Source organism: Rattus norvegicus, chromosome 1, assembly GCF_036323735.1.
Source record: "Rattus norvegicus strain BN/NHsdMcwi chromosome 1, GRCr8, whole genome shotgun sequence".
Taxonomy (NCBI): domain Eukaryota; kingdom Metazoa; phylum Chordata; class Mammalia; order Rodentia; family Muridae; genus Rattus; species Rattus norvegicus.
The window spans coordinates 4577413-4595872 of record NC_086019.1 but is presented as its reverse complement, the minus strand read 5'-3'; the positions used below and the strand labels follow the sequence as shown (position 1 = coordinate 4595872).

Sequence of the window (18460 nt, the reverse complement as noted above, 5' to 3'; positions counted from 1 at the left end):
ACCGTTTGGGGGTGTCTGACAATGTGTCACACATCCTACCCGTCAGGTATTCATTACAATCCGTAACAGTCGCAAAAATCATAGTGATGGGGTAGTGATGAGATAATTTTACGGTTGAGGGTCACCACGGCGTGAGGAACTGTATCAAAGGGTCACAGCGTTTGGATGGTTGGGGACCGCTGCTCTAATGGCGGCCCTCAAATTCTTTCTGTTGCTACGGTAAGATACTCTGACCAAAAGCAACTCGGGAAGGAAAGGACCTATCTGACTTACACATCCAGGCCATGGTTTATCCTTGAGGAAAGTCAGGGTAGGTGCCTGAAACAGACAGAACACTGCTTGCCGGGTCACTCTCTGGCACACACGCAGGCTTTGCTTAGCTGGCTCTTTTGTGTACCTTAGGATCACCTAGATATGGCAGCACTGTATCAACTAATAGTCAAGATAAGCCCCCAAGATGTGCCCAAGACAGTTCCTCTCAGAGGACTCCAGGTCGTCAACTGTCAAGTTAACAGTTAAAGTTAATGACAAGGACCAGCCTCTGGTGCAGACACTTCTCCCAGCGTCTTCCATTTTGTGTTTGTCCCTTACCTTTGCCTTGCATCACATCCACAATGTCCCTCTTCTACTGTGAATCCTTCCATGTCACCCTCTTAGGGGCACGAGCCCCATTTGCATCGGCAGGTAGGCCGGACATGTCACTTGTTTGCTTTCCACTCTGTGGTATTATCCCTGGATTTCACCTTCCCTCTAGTTTGTCTCACCTCCCACACTGAACTTCTTGAGAGGGAGGACTCAATATTTTTTTTCTTTATAGTCACACACCAAGTGGTATATTGTCTGAGGTTGACTTGGAGGTCACGCATGTTGAAGAAAAGTGAGATGCTGGAAGCCAAACTGGAAGAGGGAGATATTTTCGCTGGAGGGAGGGATGGAGGACAGACTTGAAAATGCTGGAAAAAGCAGGATATTCTAGAAAGAGGAAACATGTTCCTAAACTCTGTCCTGATCAGGCTTTCGTATGGATGTTGGTATGTGGAAGGAACGAGGAGGCAGGGTCTATTTTGATGTGTTATGGAGAGCGTCGTCACCTGAGCCAGACTGTCCCAGGCTGCATCGGGTAAAGAGTGAAATAGATGTGGTTCTGGATCTAGTGGACCAAGCAGAGCCCCTGGGACATTCTTCAGTCTGTCCACGCACAGTGCTGTGTGCTTATCTCCTGAGCATTAGTAGACAGATAATGACTGTTGAGTGGCATATGCAGCAGAATCAGGAAGAAGCCAGAAGTAAGACCTATGTGACCCAGAAAACAGCAGAGGTGCCCTCCATGGCCCTTTAGGTAGTGTCTTTGTTGCTACAGTGGCACCAAGGATCAAGGCAAAGAAAAAAGCAGGATTCTAATGGCAGCAGGAGCACTGGGCAGCAGGAGTTCGGGAGGCCATGTCTTGTCACTAGAAGTGGGTCAAGTGTTAGCAGTGGTGGAGGTCAAATGGTGCTTGAGCAAGCAGTGCTCAGCCTGTGCATGTGCCATAAGGGGTTCTACTGCTCAGGGAATAGTGACAAACCATGTAAGGGAGGAACACTCTGCGCTCGTTCCACTAACACAATGAATGCGAGCTCTGGCAAGCTCGGGTCTGTTTAAGGATACGTCTAGAAAGAGTGTCACACACTGTCACTACCAATCCATTCTTCCTTGAGAAATAGACAGCTTTATGACACTGTGGCACTGTTCCCAAAAGTCTAACCATTCCCTTCCGTCATTAACTGTAACATATTGATATGTTTCCAGGGGGGTTGGGGCTGGAGTGTTGAATAGGGGGAAGATCCAAGGTCTTTTCCAGTTTGGTTCTTCAGTGCTACCAAGGGTATTATTCTTACATGACTTTTATGTACACAGGGAACCACCTGAATTAAAGTCATCTAGAGATAACAGCGCGGATCGTCTGTATCTTAAACACACACACAGGCAAGAATTCCTTTCGTAAGCTGCCATCCTCTGGGACAAATTAGCAAGGTTTATGGGCTTATGCCCATAGATGGGCAATTCATCACAACCCAGAATGAACAGTGTGCTCTAGCAGGAAGCTTGACTACCAGAACATGCAGGGGCTGCTTAGAAGAGAAACTGGAGATGCAGAAACAGGATCCAATTTCCCTTTAGACTTAAGCCCAAAGAAGGACTAGGCTTGCACATGCTTTCCCCAGCTTCTCCCAACTAGCAAAACCCCAGGTTGAGGAGCTGATCCATTTAACTATTAAGTTCAACTTGATTTCTCCGTTCGTTGTAAGCAGGAATGACTAGTTAGTGGGTTCAGACAGATTGTCTGGGTCTATAAAAGAGCAGGTGCTTGGTCTAGTTCATCACATGAGTAATGATCACGGATTTCCACGTGGTGCAGCCCCTATGTTAGACCCTGGGAAGAAGATAGCCCAGGCTCGCTATGTTACCATTGCTGCCATGTTTAATATGTGAATGGCCAGTTTTGTCTCCCATTTTCAACTTCTTCTAGCTCATAAAATCTGAAATACTCCTTCTCTGATGTTCATCTACAGGGCAGTCTCAAAATGACTTAAAAAAAATTAAAAAAAAAAAAAGATCACCATGTCCATTTTGGTAGGGGCAACTGGAAATTCTAGAGAAAGAATTCAGGATGTCAGTGAGGTCTGAGAATGCTTGGAATTTCTAACTCCTTTCACTAAACGTTTTCTGAATCGTGACATGTCACAGGAGACCATAAAACTCAGCTTGTACAAACATAAAATGCTTTTTTTTTTGCCTTACTGATAACTGCAAATAAATAATTCACATGACCACCCACCAAAATATCCCAAGACTTTCAGAGGTCCCATGAAATATGTTCCTTATAAATTTTTATAATCAAAGAGAAAGATAATGAAGCAGACTTATTCTGTTCCCACTCTAAATTCTGCTACACTGGTTTAAAAATATTTCTGTAGTCTCAATAATGTCACAGAAATACAAAGAGATGATTAACACCTTCTCCTGGTTTGACTTTAAAGAAGGTAATTAAAAGTGTTCTCTTAACTGCATTTTAGCAGTAAAATGTTGATTTTTTTTTTCCCCAGCTAAACTTACTTAGTCTGGGGCCGAGGAAATGGCTCAGCGGGGAAAAGTACTAGCCATGCACATGAAAGGACTTGAATTTGGATGTCCAGACCCCATGTAAAAGCTGTGCATACCGCACCAGCTCCTGTAATCCCCAGGATCCTATGGCAAAGTGAAAGTGGGAGAATTCTTAGAACTCACAGGCCTTCCAGCTTGGTATACACTGAGGAAAAACAGCCAAGAAACTTTCTGTTAAGGGGAAAGCAAGGACTAAAATCCCAGATGTGTACTCTCGCTCAATATGCCTGCATATACACATAAATACACACACATACATGCATGCATGCACACATACATGCATACTCACATACATATATACACACATGCATGCATGCATGCACACACCTGCATATGTGTACATATGCAGCACATGCATGTCACATACAAACATTTAAGAAAAATACTTAATCCATTGCATTGTTTTTCTAGCCATAATCAACCAGATTGGTTACAGGGCTATCAGTCTGGCAAGAAAGCTGATTTATTAGTTGCCCCGGCTAGTTGTCCTGTCCTGCAGGACAGTCAATGAGGGTGCAGAGGGTACCTGGAAGAGAATGGGGGACAAGAGACGCAAAGGATGCCAAGACAAGAATCTGATCAAGGCGACAATTTTATTTTTTTCCCAAGGCTGAATTTATACCATAGCAGGGGTAACAGACGGAGGGGGAAGTGGGAAATATTTATGCAGGCCAAGGACACAGCTCTTGTGGTCAGGCAATCAGCTGACATCAACAGGATGTCAGAAAGGTCACAGGTTTGTCATCTCATTGGGCATCCTGACCACCACAAGTTTAACATATCGTTAGGCAACCTGACCACTAGATGTTGGATTCTCAGAAAGGTTACAGGTCATATCATTGGGCATCCTGACGTCAGATGTATTTCTCATCAAGGTCACAACTTTGTCATACCATTATTCATCCTGACCACCAGATTCGTATTAGTCTTCTGTAGCTGACTGGGTACTTCCCATGAACCTAGTCATACTTAACTCTAACCATACTATTAACATCAATAATGTAGGGTTTTAAGGGCACCGCTCCCAACAATTAGTGAAAGAACCTCATGAGAAAGTTTGCACTTTGCAACAAGTTCAGCTCTCTGGCCCTGGCCCAGAAGAAATGAGTTGGGGTGAAAGGAGCAAGGCAGCCAACCTTCAGCATGTGGCTTAGAGAGTTAGTTCCTGTGAGTGCTAACCCTGTCCTTCTTTTAATAGATGGAACTGATTAAGAATATAAGTACCGTCGAACAGCCCTATTTATTCACGAGACACGTCCACTTCCTCAACTTCTCCAGGTGAGTCACTCTCCAGCTTTGTGGTCATTTATTTCCTGCCTTCTGGGTCTTTATGCCCCATCTCATGAGCAACCGCTGAACAGTCTGGTCCACTCGAATCAACAACCATCAGAGCCATCCCCATCAAAGGATGTGCTCAACCTAGCTGGCTTTACTACCCAGAAATCAAAGTTCGAAACACTGCTTCCTAGACTATACTAGCTGAAATATTATAAGAACATGGAATTTTTTTCAATGACAAGATTTCGAATGGAATGGTGGTTTAGCAGGGGTGGGAGGATATGATTCTCATATTGAAACAGAGGCAAGAAATGAGGGCTTTGCCATACATTTTCTACAGTGTGAACCTGTATAGTAATAGCAATCTAGGGACAACACAGCAGTAGGGTACTGAGTGTTTCTTCTGCTAGAAAGAGCTCCTTCTTACTTTCCTTGTTTTGTTTTATTTGTTTTTAAACTAATCATCCCAAGTCCTGCGTATTTGACACTGGTGAGATACTTTTTATCTACTTGGGGTTTTTGTTTGTTTGGTTTTCTTTTGTTGTTGTTACTGTTTCTTTTTTTTTAAATAAGAATGTAAACTTTCAAATTCGAGTTCTGGGGCCTTCACTTGGTTTAATTGAAACTTCAAGTTCTGTGCGTTCCTTCTCTCATGGTTCATTAATGCCACCTTAGTTAGGGTTTTCATTGCTGCTATGAAACATCAAGACCAAAGGCAAGTTGGGGAGGAAAGGGTTTATTTGGCTTTCACTTCCACATCACTGTCCATTATTGGAGGAAGTCAGGACAGGAACTCACACAGGGCAGGAACTGATATGGAGGCCACGGAGGGATGCTGCTTACTGCTTGCTCCACATGGCTTGCTCAGCCTGCTTTTTGTAGAACCCAGATCCACGTGCCCAGGGATGGCCCCGCCCACTCTGGGCTGGGCTCTTTCCCATTGGTCACTAATTAAGAAAACATCTTTCAATTGGATCTTATGGAGGCATTTTCTTAATTGAGGCTTCTTCCTCTCTCATGACTCTAGCTTCTGTCAAGTCGACACAAAACTAGCTAGTACAACCAACCCCTTGTCAACCTGATGCAAACACATCACTATTAAGCCATAACCCTTCCTTTCTTATTCACATCCAAGACCTCACATTAAAAAACATGAATAACTTTAAAAGTTCTGCAGTTTTTACTAATTTAAACACATTAAGGTTTCAGTCCTTTTAAAATATTCGATCTCCTTAAAATCCAAAGTCTTTTAAAATTCAAAGTCCCTTAACTGTGGGCTCCAGTAAAATCAAAAATAAATCAAATACTTTCTTACTTCAAAGCAGTAAGTCAAAAAAAGCAGCGCATAGTCAAAACCAAATCAAAGCAAAACCAAACTCCAACCATCACTGTCTGGGGTCCACTCATGATCTTTTGGACTCTTCCAAAGGGCTTAGGTCACTTCTCTGGTTCCGCCCTCTGCAACACACACAGCTTCTCTTCTAGGATCTGGCTGTTTTCACTCCGCTGCTGCTCCCGTTCTTGGTGATCATGTTACTGGCTTCTCTAAAACTGCTGGGGTCTTCTGCTGCAACAAGACTGCACTTTGACCAGAGCCTCTCATGGGCCCTCTTCATGGTTCCAAGCCTCAACTTCTCTTCATTGACCCCTTCAATTCTGAGCCTTCATCTGCTACTGAGGCTGCCCCTTCTCCAGTAGCCTTTCCAGGCCAACATCCCCCTAACCCCTCCCCCTCCCCTTCAATATGGGCTTCCCCTCCCCATCCTTCCCCCATTACCGCCCTCCCCCAACAATCTCGTTCATTGGGGGTTCAGTCTTGGCAGGACCAAGGGCTTCCCCTTCCACTGGTGCTCTTACTAGACTATTCATTGCTACCTGTGTGGTTGGAGCCCAGGGTCGGTCCATGTATAGTCTTTGGGTAGTGGAACACAACTTCTATATGCTGATTGATCCTCGGGAAACACTTCCCAGAAGACTTCACCTCAACGGTGCAGTGTGACAGAGTCGTCTTCATCTTAGGATAACAGTTCCATCAGAAGGTCCAAAGAGCTTACCAAGGTGCTCCATCCACATGCAGTGGGTACGTCAGTTCATGCTGACCCCAGTGCCCCTGTGTGCTGGCACCATAGGAGGCTGGCTGTGGAGAAGCTCTGCTCTCCAGCTTGATGACCTGACAACCCACTGGGACTGGTGAAGGTTTTAGCCTTTCAAAGGACTTCCCTGCTACTCAGGAGGTCCTGTCCCAATTCAGTGTAAAGGAGGAATGAGATTTAGAGAAGGCACTTTATTAATCAGAAGAGTTATCACCATATATTTACAAGCTGGCTTCCCAAGCCTAAAGTCCCGCCTTAATAAGCCAGAGTTCTATCAGACAGTAAATAGAACTCTTAAAACGGTCAGCAGTGACCTACAGCCAGGTGCTGGCCCACCTCAATGTTTCTTACCATAGCTCATTACTGGGTTGACTGGTGTGAGCACCCTGCTTCGTCCCACCAGAAATCATGTCATTAGTCATAATGAGGCCACTGGAACTTGTTAGATGTTCTGGTCCCCGTGTTTGATGATTTGTAAAGGGAGAAAGGTCTCTGGTTTTGGCTGGTCCAGTGAACTTCCTCCTGTGCCACCATCGACACCTTCAGACTTCAATCAGTAACCACTCTTTCTTTCTAGGTTAGATCTTGACATCCAAACTGCAATACAACACATTTTATTAACGGTCTCAGGCCAGTTCAAAACTCTAACGAGAAGCCAAAACTGATTTCTTAATTGGATCGACAGCACCCAGCATGGTGGCTCTATTTTACCCTGTCCTCTACCATCAAATACAGGAATGGAATCTTGATCGCTTCAATTCTAGATAAAAAAAAAAAGCCTTTTAGAAGGCACCACATCTGCAGAAAACAGTAGAACCCTGGCTGTCAGGATCCCTAAGTATTCGAGCTTGCCTTCCTACTACCCAAGATGAGGACGAGCCATAAGGCCCTATGGCTTGGGAAGCTATACATTTTCCCATCTTTAAAACAGGGGCAGCTCCTGAGAGAAGAGTGTTACAGGAACTCACAGTGGATCTTAAAGCATCTCTCTGTCAGTCCTGAAGCTGGTTAGACCTCTTAGCTGGTTGGTGATCCTACGGCAGTATCAACTCAGGCAGGCTGTGTCTCCTCTCTCCTCTCTCCTTTGCTCAAGTCAGAGCTCGTCGGCAAAGCATCCTCTCTCAGCTTTCCCTATGTTATAATAGCTGGGACTTCCACAGTGAGCTCAGATGTTTCTCTTGTTTTGGGAATCCTTGAATTATTCATCCTCCTGCTGAAGAAGTATGTAGTCAGGTGTGACTCGGAGGGAGAGAAGTCCCAGGGATTCCCCTAGTGTAAAATTGAAGGCAGCAGCCTCCCTCCTTTTCTGCTGAGGTATGAGAGACTGACTAGTTAGCTTTAGACCCATGAAAGGAAAGATCGTTCCCAGTACAGGAGAAGTAGGACTGAATGTCAGTCAGAAATGAGCTGGAGGAATGTACTAAGCATGGACTAGAGGAGAACTTAGCTGGAGAGGAAATGGGGCTGTGTGTGGCTTGCTGAGGCTGCCTCTGTGGAAGCTATCGTTACCTCTCTTCTTCTTTTCCTGTAACCAGGCACTGGGCCTTGGCTATAAAGACTTCCGTAAACATGAGGAGACTTACAAGCTGAGTACCGTGAGCCAGCTTTTCTTCATTTCAAGGGACCATCTTTATTTATGGAAATCTTCATTCTAAGTAGCAAACTGTGGCTGCACAAAGAAAGCCCTCCCCACCCACCCCCAAAGCAAGGGATAAGGGAAACAACGAAGTTGGAATTGATAAATACTTTGAGACCCGAGCTCTCTATTTTGAATCCGAGGCATAAGGACAATCGATCTCAAGAAACCTGCTCTTACAACTGGTAAATCCTTCTCACGTGAAGCACCCAGACCAAGAAACCAGACTCTTGCACTGGCTCTGGTTGATAGCTCTAATCTTTTATGCAGCATTAACTGGTAGCAGCATCCTGGCTGTTCAACATGCTATCGGCATCAGGCTGAATGCTGCCCCCTCCTCCCTTCCTGTCCTTTTTTCTCATATATATGTTATAAAGTCTTGAAGGACCTGCATTATAGAGGATTTGTTGTTGCTGCTGTTTTGTCTTCCCCCATTTATCTTTCTCCATTAAGAATGACAGATACCCTTATCTGGCATGCACGCAAGAACAGCAGTGGAAAATACTATCCTGTGAGCTCATGCTGTTCACTCGTTGGCTGACTTTAGTGTGTATCCATTAACCCAAGTCTTTACTGTCTTTTCTTCATTTTCCTCTGGGTCTGAAGGAACCCTTTGGCCATAGCAGTTCAGTTCATCCAACCAAACGTGTGTTTCTGTAGTTGCTACAGAGAAGGAGGTTTGCCAGAGAGAGCCCTGCCGGCTCAGCAGAGACCTGGGGTTTGGTATGAGTTTGTAAGGTTGTTCTTTGATGTTGGAAACTTGGGCCACACAAATGTTTCTTCCTCTGAATGAAGGGAGAAGAGAGTCCAAACCACCTTGGACTAGAAGATGCCGCTCAGTATTGGGATGTCGGAGTCAGGCCTTTCATGTCTGTGTGTCGTAGCTTCATATGCCTTTCAGTGGTTGTTGAAGTAACCTTAGGATATAATTTGTTTTTGTTTTTGTTTAATCTTACCTCTTCAGAAGCCTCACCAGAGTGTGCCTCAGATCAGTGTTCTGGAAAGACTGTGGCACACTCTGTTCAGCCTGTGCCCTCCTCACTCTCCCTGACCTATCTGTCCGTTTTCTAAGCTTCTGTTTCTATTTGTTTTCTAAGTCCAGAGGATATATATTTTTTCCTAGTCTAGAATTCTTCTCATCCTCTTAATTAGGTTCTTCCAGTTGAGACAATTTCTAAAATATGTTTGACCCTAAGGCCTTCGAGCGGTCGAGTAAACCGTAGGAGCTCTCATGCTAAAGATTTCAAGCTCTCTTCTCTTAACCTTCTTATTCCATTTTACCCAGGGTTCCCTCTGTCACCTCCAACTTCTGTTCCTACTTCTGTTCCTCAGCTCATATGGTAGCCACTAACTTGTGGAAGGGGGGAAGGGAGGGAGGGAGGGAGGGAGGAAGGAAGGAAGGAAGGAAGGAAGGAAGGAAGGAAGGAAGGAAGGAAGGAAGAAGATCATAAAACAGAAAGAGTAGAAGACGAAGGAACTCAGCCCCCAGGGAGGCTCCTCTGGTACTAGCAGCGGCATTTAATACTTTCTCAAATGAAGCCTTAATTACTATGGAAGCAGAGCTTGACACCAACTGCCCTGTGCAGACATCCTTGAACATAGCAAACCAAATCTTAGCACTTCTACAGTTCAGTTCAGTTTTCCCATCTTATTTCTAAACGTTGGCTTTGCTCATATTCTCAGTAGCAGTGAGATCCCTTTCGATTCTGTGCCTTTTAATAATGACCCGGAAGCTTAAGGTTGGAAAAGTCAAAGTTTAAAACAAACAAGCAAAAAGGAAGTCGGGTGTTTAACACTGTCTCCACCTACTTATGCAGAAACAGGAGTTGGATTTCAAGGTGAGAGCTTTACTGGTAGTTCTCCCTATTTAAATCTGCTGATTTCGCCTTCCTTAGACAGCAGTCTTCCTAGGCTCTCTGCTTTCTACTAATAGGGAACTGGTCACTGTGGCCAGGAGCCCACCCATATTGGTAGCCCATTAAGAACAAGCATAATCTGAATTTTCCCTCAGCTCATCTCATAGATTTTTTTTTTGTTCTTATCACATCATCTTCCTCTATGAGCAGGAACCCTAACGTCAACAGCCCTCACTCTTTCCTTTCTGTCAGGCCATTTTACCACAGCAAGAGGCCACTCCACTCCTCTCCCTTAGGCTCAAGCCAGAGAGCCAAGTCTACTGGCACACACAGCCAGCCTTGATGTCTTCGAGTCTGTATCTTCATCTCTAGAGAGACGTTGTGTATGGTGTACATGAATGAGACGTTCTGCTGGCCAGCATTGGCAAGTGCTCCCAACACAGAAGTCCGTGCACTCACTGTGCATTTTTTTAATCTTCCCGCTCCCCAGAACTATCACACAGTTTCTGTGTATCATCACTATGAGCCCAGTGTGGTCAACACAGGATGATAAATCCAGGGTTTGTGTATTTGCAGGTCAGTTGGTGATAGGCTCAGATAAGATTGTAGTTAGCTGTGCGTTCAGAAGCATGGATGTCACCTTGCTTACATCTCAGAATGGACAAGATTCATATTAGCAGGGCTAACTTCCATTAGTTGTAACATGTCTTCCTCTTATAAACAGTGCTGGTCTAGAATAGTGTGTGTGTGTGTGTGTGTGTGTGTGTGTATGAAGACAACCTTGAATATCATTTCTCAGGGGCCTTTTGTTTGAGAAAGGCTCTCTCCAGCCTGGAACTTCATTCTATAGGCCAGGCTTGCTGGCCACTGAGTTCCAGGGTCCTTCCTCTGTGCCTCCCACTTCACCATTGCTGGAATTACAAGCATTGTCTCCCTGCCCAGCTTTGCACATGGGGCCCAAGTCTCGCTCCTCACACTTGGGAAGCAAGTACTTAATGACTCAGCCATGCTCCCAGTCTTCAGTGTCTTCTTACTGAATATCTTTAAAAATGCAAGTATGTTGGGCTTATCTCACACACACATACACACACATACACACACATACACACAGAAATACACACACATAAACACACATACACACACACACATATATACACACACATATACACACACATACATACATACATAAACACATACACACACATACACATATACAAACATACACCCACACACATACACATATACACACATACACCCACACACATACACACACTTACACACATACACACATATACCCACACACATACACACATATACCCACACACATACACACACATACACATATACACACATACACCCACACACATACACACATATACCCACACACATACACACACATACACATATACACACATACACCCACACACACATACACCCCCACACAGACACACATACACCCCCACACAGACACACATACACACACATACACACACATACACACTAGCACTTACACACACACAGATATATTCACACATAAACACACATACACACATACACATATACACACATACACCCACACACATACACACACAAATACACATACACACACATACATACATACACAAACACATAAACACACATACACACTAGCACTCACACACATACACACATATTCACACACACATACACATATACACACACATACACACATACATACATACACACATAAACACACATACACACTAGCACTCATACACATACAGACACATACACACATATACACACACACATATATACATACAAACACACACACATACACACTAGCACTCACACACATACACACACATACACACTAGCACTCACACACATACACATACACACATATACACACATACATACACATAAATACACATACACGCATGGACACACTAGCACTCACATACACACACACACTAGCACTCACACACATATACACACATACACACATATACACACACATACACACAAACATACATACATATACACATACATACACACACATAAACACACATACACATATACACACATACACACATATACACACACATACACACAAACATACATACATACACACACACATAAACACACATACACACTAGCACTCACACACATACAGATACATACACACATACATATATGCATACAAACATACACACATATACACACACATACACACATACATACATACACACATATACACACATACACACTAGCACACATACACACTAGCACTCACACACATACAGATACATACACACATACATATATGCATACAAACATACACACATATACACACACATACACACATACATACATACACACATATACACACATACACACTAGCACACATACACACTAGCACTCACACACATACACACTAGCACTCACACATATATACACATACATATATACATACAAACATACACACATACACACATGCATACACACATATACACATACACACATACACACATGCATAAATACATATAAACATACACACATACACACTAGCACTCACACACATACACACATACACACATGCACACACACATACATATATACATACAAACATACATACACATTCATACATACACATACACACACATATGCACGCACACACACATGCACACACATGCACACACATACATATATACATACAAACATACACACACATACACACATATGCACGCACACACATACACACACATATGTATGCATACATACACACATACACACATACACACACATATGTATGCATACACACAAACCGGGTGGCTCGTGATATCTACTTTGTTCTCACAGCACAACCCTTATGCTGCCAGAAACTGAACAACTAGGGAGCGTGCATGAAGGCATTTATTTCTGTATGCAGTCACCATCCATTGAATGCCTACTGTGTGCTACACACCACTAGATGACACAATCCTGGCTGTCCAGGAGGTTCATACATAGTCTGTTGTGAGAGACAGACATGTCCACACAGTAGGAAAACCAGAGCTCAGAGAGAGAACACTGAGGGTAATTGCTAACCATATGTAAAGCCTGGTACTCCTATAGGCCTAGGACTTGAAAGGCGAGAGTTGAAGGATTAGGAGTTCAGGGCAGCCTTAGTTTCCAGGTCAGCCTGAGCTACAAAACAGTTACTGAAGTTTCGGATTGTGACTCGGACTGGGTTTTATGTGGTGAGCAGAATCTTCTAGCAAGGGAGGTGGGAACTGGACCCTGTCCATCTATTTCATCTGAGGGTGCTCTGCCCCTTGGCACAATGCCAAGCACTTTCATCAGATAGAGGTTGAAGCTGGAACAGCTATCAAGAACCAGCACCCTGCTGTTGTGGCCCAACTGCTGCCGGGGATAACCAGGAATGAGCCCAACACAAAACCTAAAATCCTACTTAATACACTGGGAAATACTATATGCAATATACGCTGTGCATAGATGCAACTGTGGCTATATGCAGCTGTGCATGTAACTCAGTTGCATAGTTCTAGAGCACAAACTTTGTACATGGCAACATCTATCACAATGTCAGAGGTTGAGCGTACCCGAGAGATGTATACTTCAGTGGTTTTTAGATGCAGTCTCACTGTGTAGCCTAGGCTCTTCTCGAACTCGTATGCTGGCCTCCTCAGTGCTGGGGCAACATTCCATCACTCGAGGATAATTAGATCGTGGTTTGCATCTCTTTCTTGTATCTCTGCATCATTGCCTTTCTAAACTCTGGAATTTTCCTTCTGTGGTTAAAACTGAGGATTCCGAGGGCTGGGGATTTAGCTCAGTGGTAGAGCGCTTACCTAGGAAGCGCAAAGCCCTGGGTTCGGTCCCCAGCTCAAAAAAAAAAAAACAAAAACTGAGGATTCCGGGACCGGACAACCCGTGTCTATCTCGTGATTTAGCCACCGATTATTTATCCTCTCTCTACCTCAGTTTCCCTAGGCATAGACAGGGATAATTCTGGTTTCCAGTCCACGGAGTTTTAGAGGTCTTCCCTGAGTTTGCAGTGTAAAGGTTTAAGAATGTGGTGAATAAAGACTCTTTTTGGTCCACTCACTCTAGAGCACCTTGCTGAGATGGTATGAACTACAGTATATAAGTCCTGGGTCACCACTACACATTCAGAATCAAGCAATTGATTGAAACGGTCACCAGGAGCCACCCCATGACTGTGGGTTCTGCATCAGCCACTGGGATACAAAGTCAAGAATACTATGCCCTGTCCTCAGCAAAGCCATGTCTACCGAAAAAATATAATTGTACCTGAACAGTGCCAGATGGTATGATAGTACAGTGATGTGCTCAAAACAAAATAAAAGACTGGTCTCACAGTGTCCTGGTGGGCAACTGTATCTGTTTCCTGTACGGTAAACAAAGTCCTAGTTTACAGTTTCCTATCAAAGTGGAAGTAGGCACACTCGCAGATAGATTAATGGCTGGATTGCGTTAACCTAGAGAGAAAATGTTCTTGCTCGAGGGGTGAGTTGTAACAAACTCCGGTTTGTGTGTCCCGTGTCAGGTTTGGAGGAGACCAGCCCGTCTACATCAACATCATCAGAGACCCCGTCAGTAGATTTCTATCCAACTATTTTTTCCGTCGCTTCGGAGACTGGAGAGGGGAACAGAATCACATGATCCGCACCCCCAGCATGAGGCAGGAGGAGCGCTACCTGGTAAGTTCTGTTGCACGCCTGTGGTGGCTCTCTGATGCCTTGGAGTGGTAAATCCAGGTTGGGAGCTCACACAGTGGAAGCCTTTGTGAGTGAGAACTTGTTTCAGGTGACCCAGAACTGATTTCAGATTTGCTTTGCTCAGTTTGTCTTTATTGACATTCCTTGGGAGTCCTGGCCAGCCATTCCCATTGTTAAAAGCAGCTGTGGTTGGAGAGCTTTCTCAGAGGGCTGGAAAAGTTTTGTTCTCTTTCCTTATCCTATTCAGTTCCCACGGCAACCTCTTGAGGGAGTGGATTTTCCACTTGAGGACCTTGAGATTCCCATAGGACCTAGGATTGCCAGAGTCCTGTTCTGAGGGTACACCTCAAGACTTCTGGTCTAATTGCTAGCTGTTTGTCTTTCTGCCAGCCCTCTTAATTTCAAATCCTGTGTTCTTCCCATAGTGCCAATGACTATCTGTAAAATGCTGAACCTTGCTTGCTTTTCTGAATCCCAGTAAAGGTCTCCAGTTGTTTTACAAAGCCAGGAGTTACTCACAAAAATAGAAGGCAGAACTGTATTCCATTCTCCCAATACTTACCCTAGCCAGTCCCACACCAGAATAGAGGGCATGTTTCTTACCTCTTCGTGACTTAGTGAAAAACACTTACAAAGAAGCTGGGAGCCCCATGCTTAAGAGGCAGAAATCATGACCTCTGTGTGCCAGAGGCTGTTGGGATTCTCAGGCCATCTTGTGTTGTTGGGCACGGATGGGCAGGACAGGAAGTGGTGAGGTGTGTCAACGCAGATGTGCGCCCACCCACCTGTGTCTACCAACACTTGTCTTCGTCAACAGCCTTGTCAGCAAGAGAAGTTAGTGATGGTGGCATCACAATAGCTAAACCTTTTCTGATTCATAAAAAGTACAGTGTGTTTGGTGCTGAGACTGTCCTCCTTTGGAGGTCACCTTGGTGTCACTTTGCTATCTTAACTGTGATGAGAGACACAGAGGAAAATGCAAGCCTCTCACCCAGTTGTGTATTCAAGTGGTAGATGGGCCCAGATCGGAGCCAAAGCTGTGCACTCCCCACCAGTACAGGCTGAGCATCCTTCCATGACAATCTGAAATGCCCTCAAGTCAGATACTCCGAGCTTCGACATACTACGCACCAACCTCACACATGTGACTTCTTAGTCAACAATGTCTGACTACTGAAAACATCACATCAAACGAGTTTCCTGCTATGGGGTCTATGGAATATGCACCAGTTTCGTGTTTAGACTTGGTAATTCCCCAAGATACCTCATGGTAAGAATTCTTAAACATTTCTAAGCCTTTCACTATCCCTTCATCTACCCGAAGCTTCAAGGTTTGCTGCTGTTCTTATGTTATTGTTGTTTTTAGTTTATGGTGTCAACTGTCCTACTGTTTATCTTTAAATTACTATTTGGAGTATGGCTACTGGTATATTTTTGATTGGTGACATGATGTATATACTCAAAATACAGAATCACTTCCCAGAGATATAATATTTTCTAATTATCTTTATTATTCGTATTGACTCTTAAAATGGGTTTATGTTCTTTTAAAAAGAGCTCATTCTATTTAATTAAAAATGACATTTCAAAGATCTCACTCAGTCTTGATACTAGGAAAATGCTGAGAAGCCAAAGATATGGAAATGAATCTTCCGTTTTTATTGAATAGAGATTCTTCTCTCATACAATACTTCCAGATCACAGTTTCCTCTTCCTCTACTCCTCCCAGCTCCCTCCAACTTCCCCTCTCCCTGAGATCCACTCTGACTGCTTTCTCTTCAGAAGGGAGCAGGCCTCCAAGAGACAACAACCAAAAAGGACAAAACAAGATACAACAAGACAAGGCCAAAGCCCTCATATTAAGGCTGGACAAGGCAACTCGATAGCAGGAAAAGAAAAGCATTCCAAGAGCAGAAAAGAGTCAGAGGCACACCCACTCCTACTGTTAGGAGTCTCACAAGTACCAAGCTAACACTCATAGCATATATGTAGGAGATGCTAGTCCCATGCTCGCCACTCGACTCTCTATGAGCCCTGGTTAGTTGATTCAATGTACCATATTCTCCTGGTGTCCACCATCCCCTCTGACTCCTAGAATCTTTCCTCCCTTCTTCTGTGGGGTTCCCCAAGAGTTCCAAGGGGAAGGATCCAATGGAGACCTCCAATTTACAGTCTCTTTCTACATAATGTCTGGCTGTGGGTCTCTGTACCTGCTCGCATCTGCTACTGGGGGAAGCCTCTCTGATGATGACTGAACAAGGCACTGTTCTACAAATGTACCACTAGACTCATAGACACTCAGAATATCACTGCGCTCAGAATATCATTAGACATGCTTTTTTTTCCCCAGTCATTTTGGTAATTTGTTTTTGCTGATGCAAAAGGGCAGATCAGACCAGATTAAAAGCAAACAGATGCAGGTTTATTTGGTGCTGCTCCAGGGTGGGTTCGTGGGTCCCAAAGAAAGGGCCGGGGAAATCATACACCCTGGCTAAGGCATGGGAGTTTTATAGAAGACATGTCAGCCTGGAGCTGGGACTGTGCCCAAGTATGGTCAGATGCTGGGCACCTGGGCGGGCACTTAGGTGGGCTGGATACATCAGAAAAAGATGGGGTGCATTGGCTGTCAGAAATGTAGAGCTGGACTTCTGGCATCATTCCTTTGTTCAGAGCCCTCAGTGCAGGTGAGGTTGCAAGGGGCAGGGGTGGCAGACGGGGCTTCCTAAACTCGTGTAGGGGTGAACAGGGGCCTCCAGAGGAACATTTGGTACTGCCCTAGGTCTCTGGGCTATCCAGCTTCTGGCTCCTGGCCATTGAGGCAGTGTAGGGTATAGGCTCCCTCTCGTGGAGTAGAGCACAAGTTAAACCAGATGTTGGTTGGCCACTCCCATAAGTTCTGCTTCGACACTGCTTGTAGCAACACAGATTGTAGGTCGAAAGTTTTGTGACTGGCTTGGTGTCTAGATTTCTCTTTCAGTATCCTGTAGAGTACCTACCAAAAACATAATGGTGAATGAAGGCTTCATGCAGTCAATTTCTCTCCCTTCAATGATCTGCGTGGATGTTTTCCTCAGCCCTCAGCCTAGCTGGGGCCCCATTTGTCAGCTTTGGAGAGGGACTTTCTGTCCTAGCATCAACCTGAGTTGATTGGGGGATCTCCATGGGAGGAAATTAATCTTCTAAGCTCTGTCTTTCAAATAGCATGTGGGAGTTGAAAGAAATCTGGATTCTTCTACTCTGTCAAACTTTAGTGCCATCTTGTAGAACAGTGGTCCTCAACCTTCCTAACTCTGCAACCCTTTATTTAATAAATTCCCTTGTGTGGTGACCCCAACCATGAGAGTATTTAATTGTTACTTCATAACTCTAATTTTGGTACTTTTAAGAATTCTGAGGTAGCTACTGTTATGAATCCTGGTTTAAATATCTGACATGCAGGATACGTGATAGGCGACCCCTGTGAAAGGATCATTTGGCCCACAAAAGGGTCGAGACCCACAGCTTTGAGAGCCACTGCTGTTGAGCATTCCATGTATTACGATTCTCCTAAGTGTGCCTAAATAATAAACTATGGTCATTAAAAGAAGAAACCATAAACTTGGAGTTGAGGGGGCATGGTTTTTGTTTGTTTGTTATTTTCAGTGCTGAGAATCAAATCCAGGGCTTCTTACATGTAGGTCAAGTGCTCTGCCACCCAGCTACCTCTCTAGCCCTAGATTTTTTAAATA

At 44.3% G+C, this 18460-nt stretch overlaps 1 protein-coding gene across 4 annotated transcripts in view; it reads left to right on the top strand.

Moving 5' to 3' along the window:
* Positions 1-18460, top strand: part of Ust (uronyl-2-sulfotransferase) — a 295264-nt gene that overhangs the window by 186707 nt on the left and 90097 nt on the right. For all 4 annotated transcript variants that reach the window (XM_063265960.1, XM_039081060.2, NM_001108458.1 and 1 more), the window contains 2 exon segments: positions 4344-4423; positions 14561-14714. In XM_063265960.1, coding sequence (XP_063122030.1) covers positions 4344-4423; positions 14561-14714 — 234 coding nt within the window.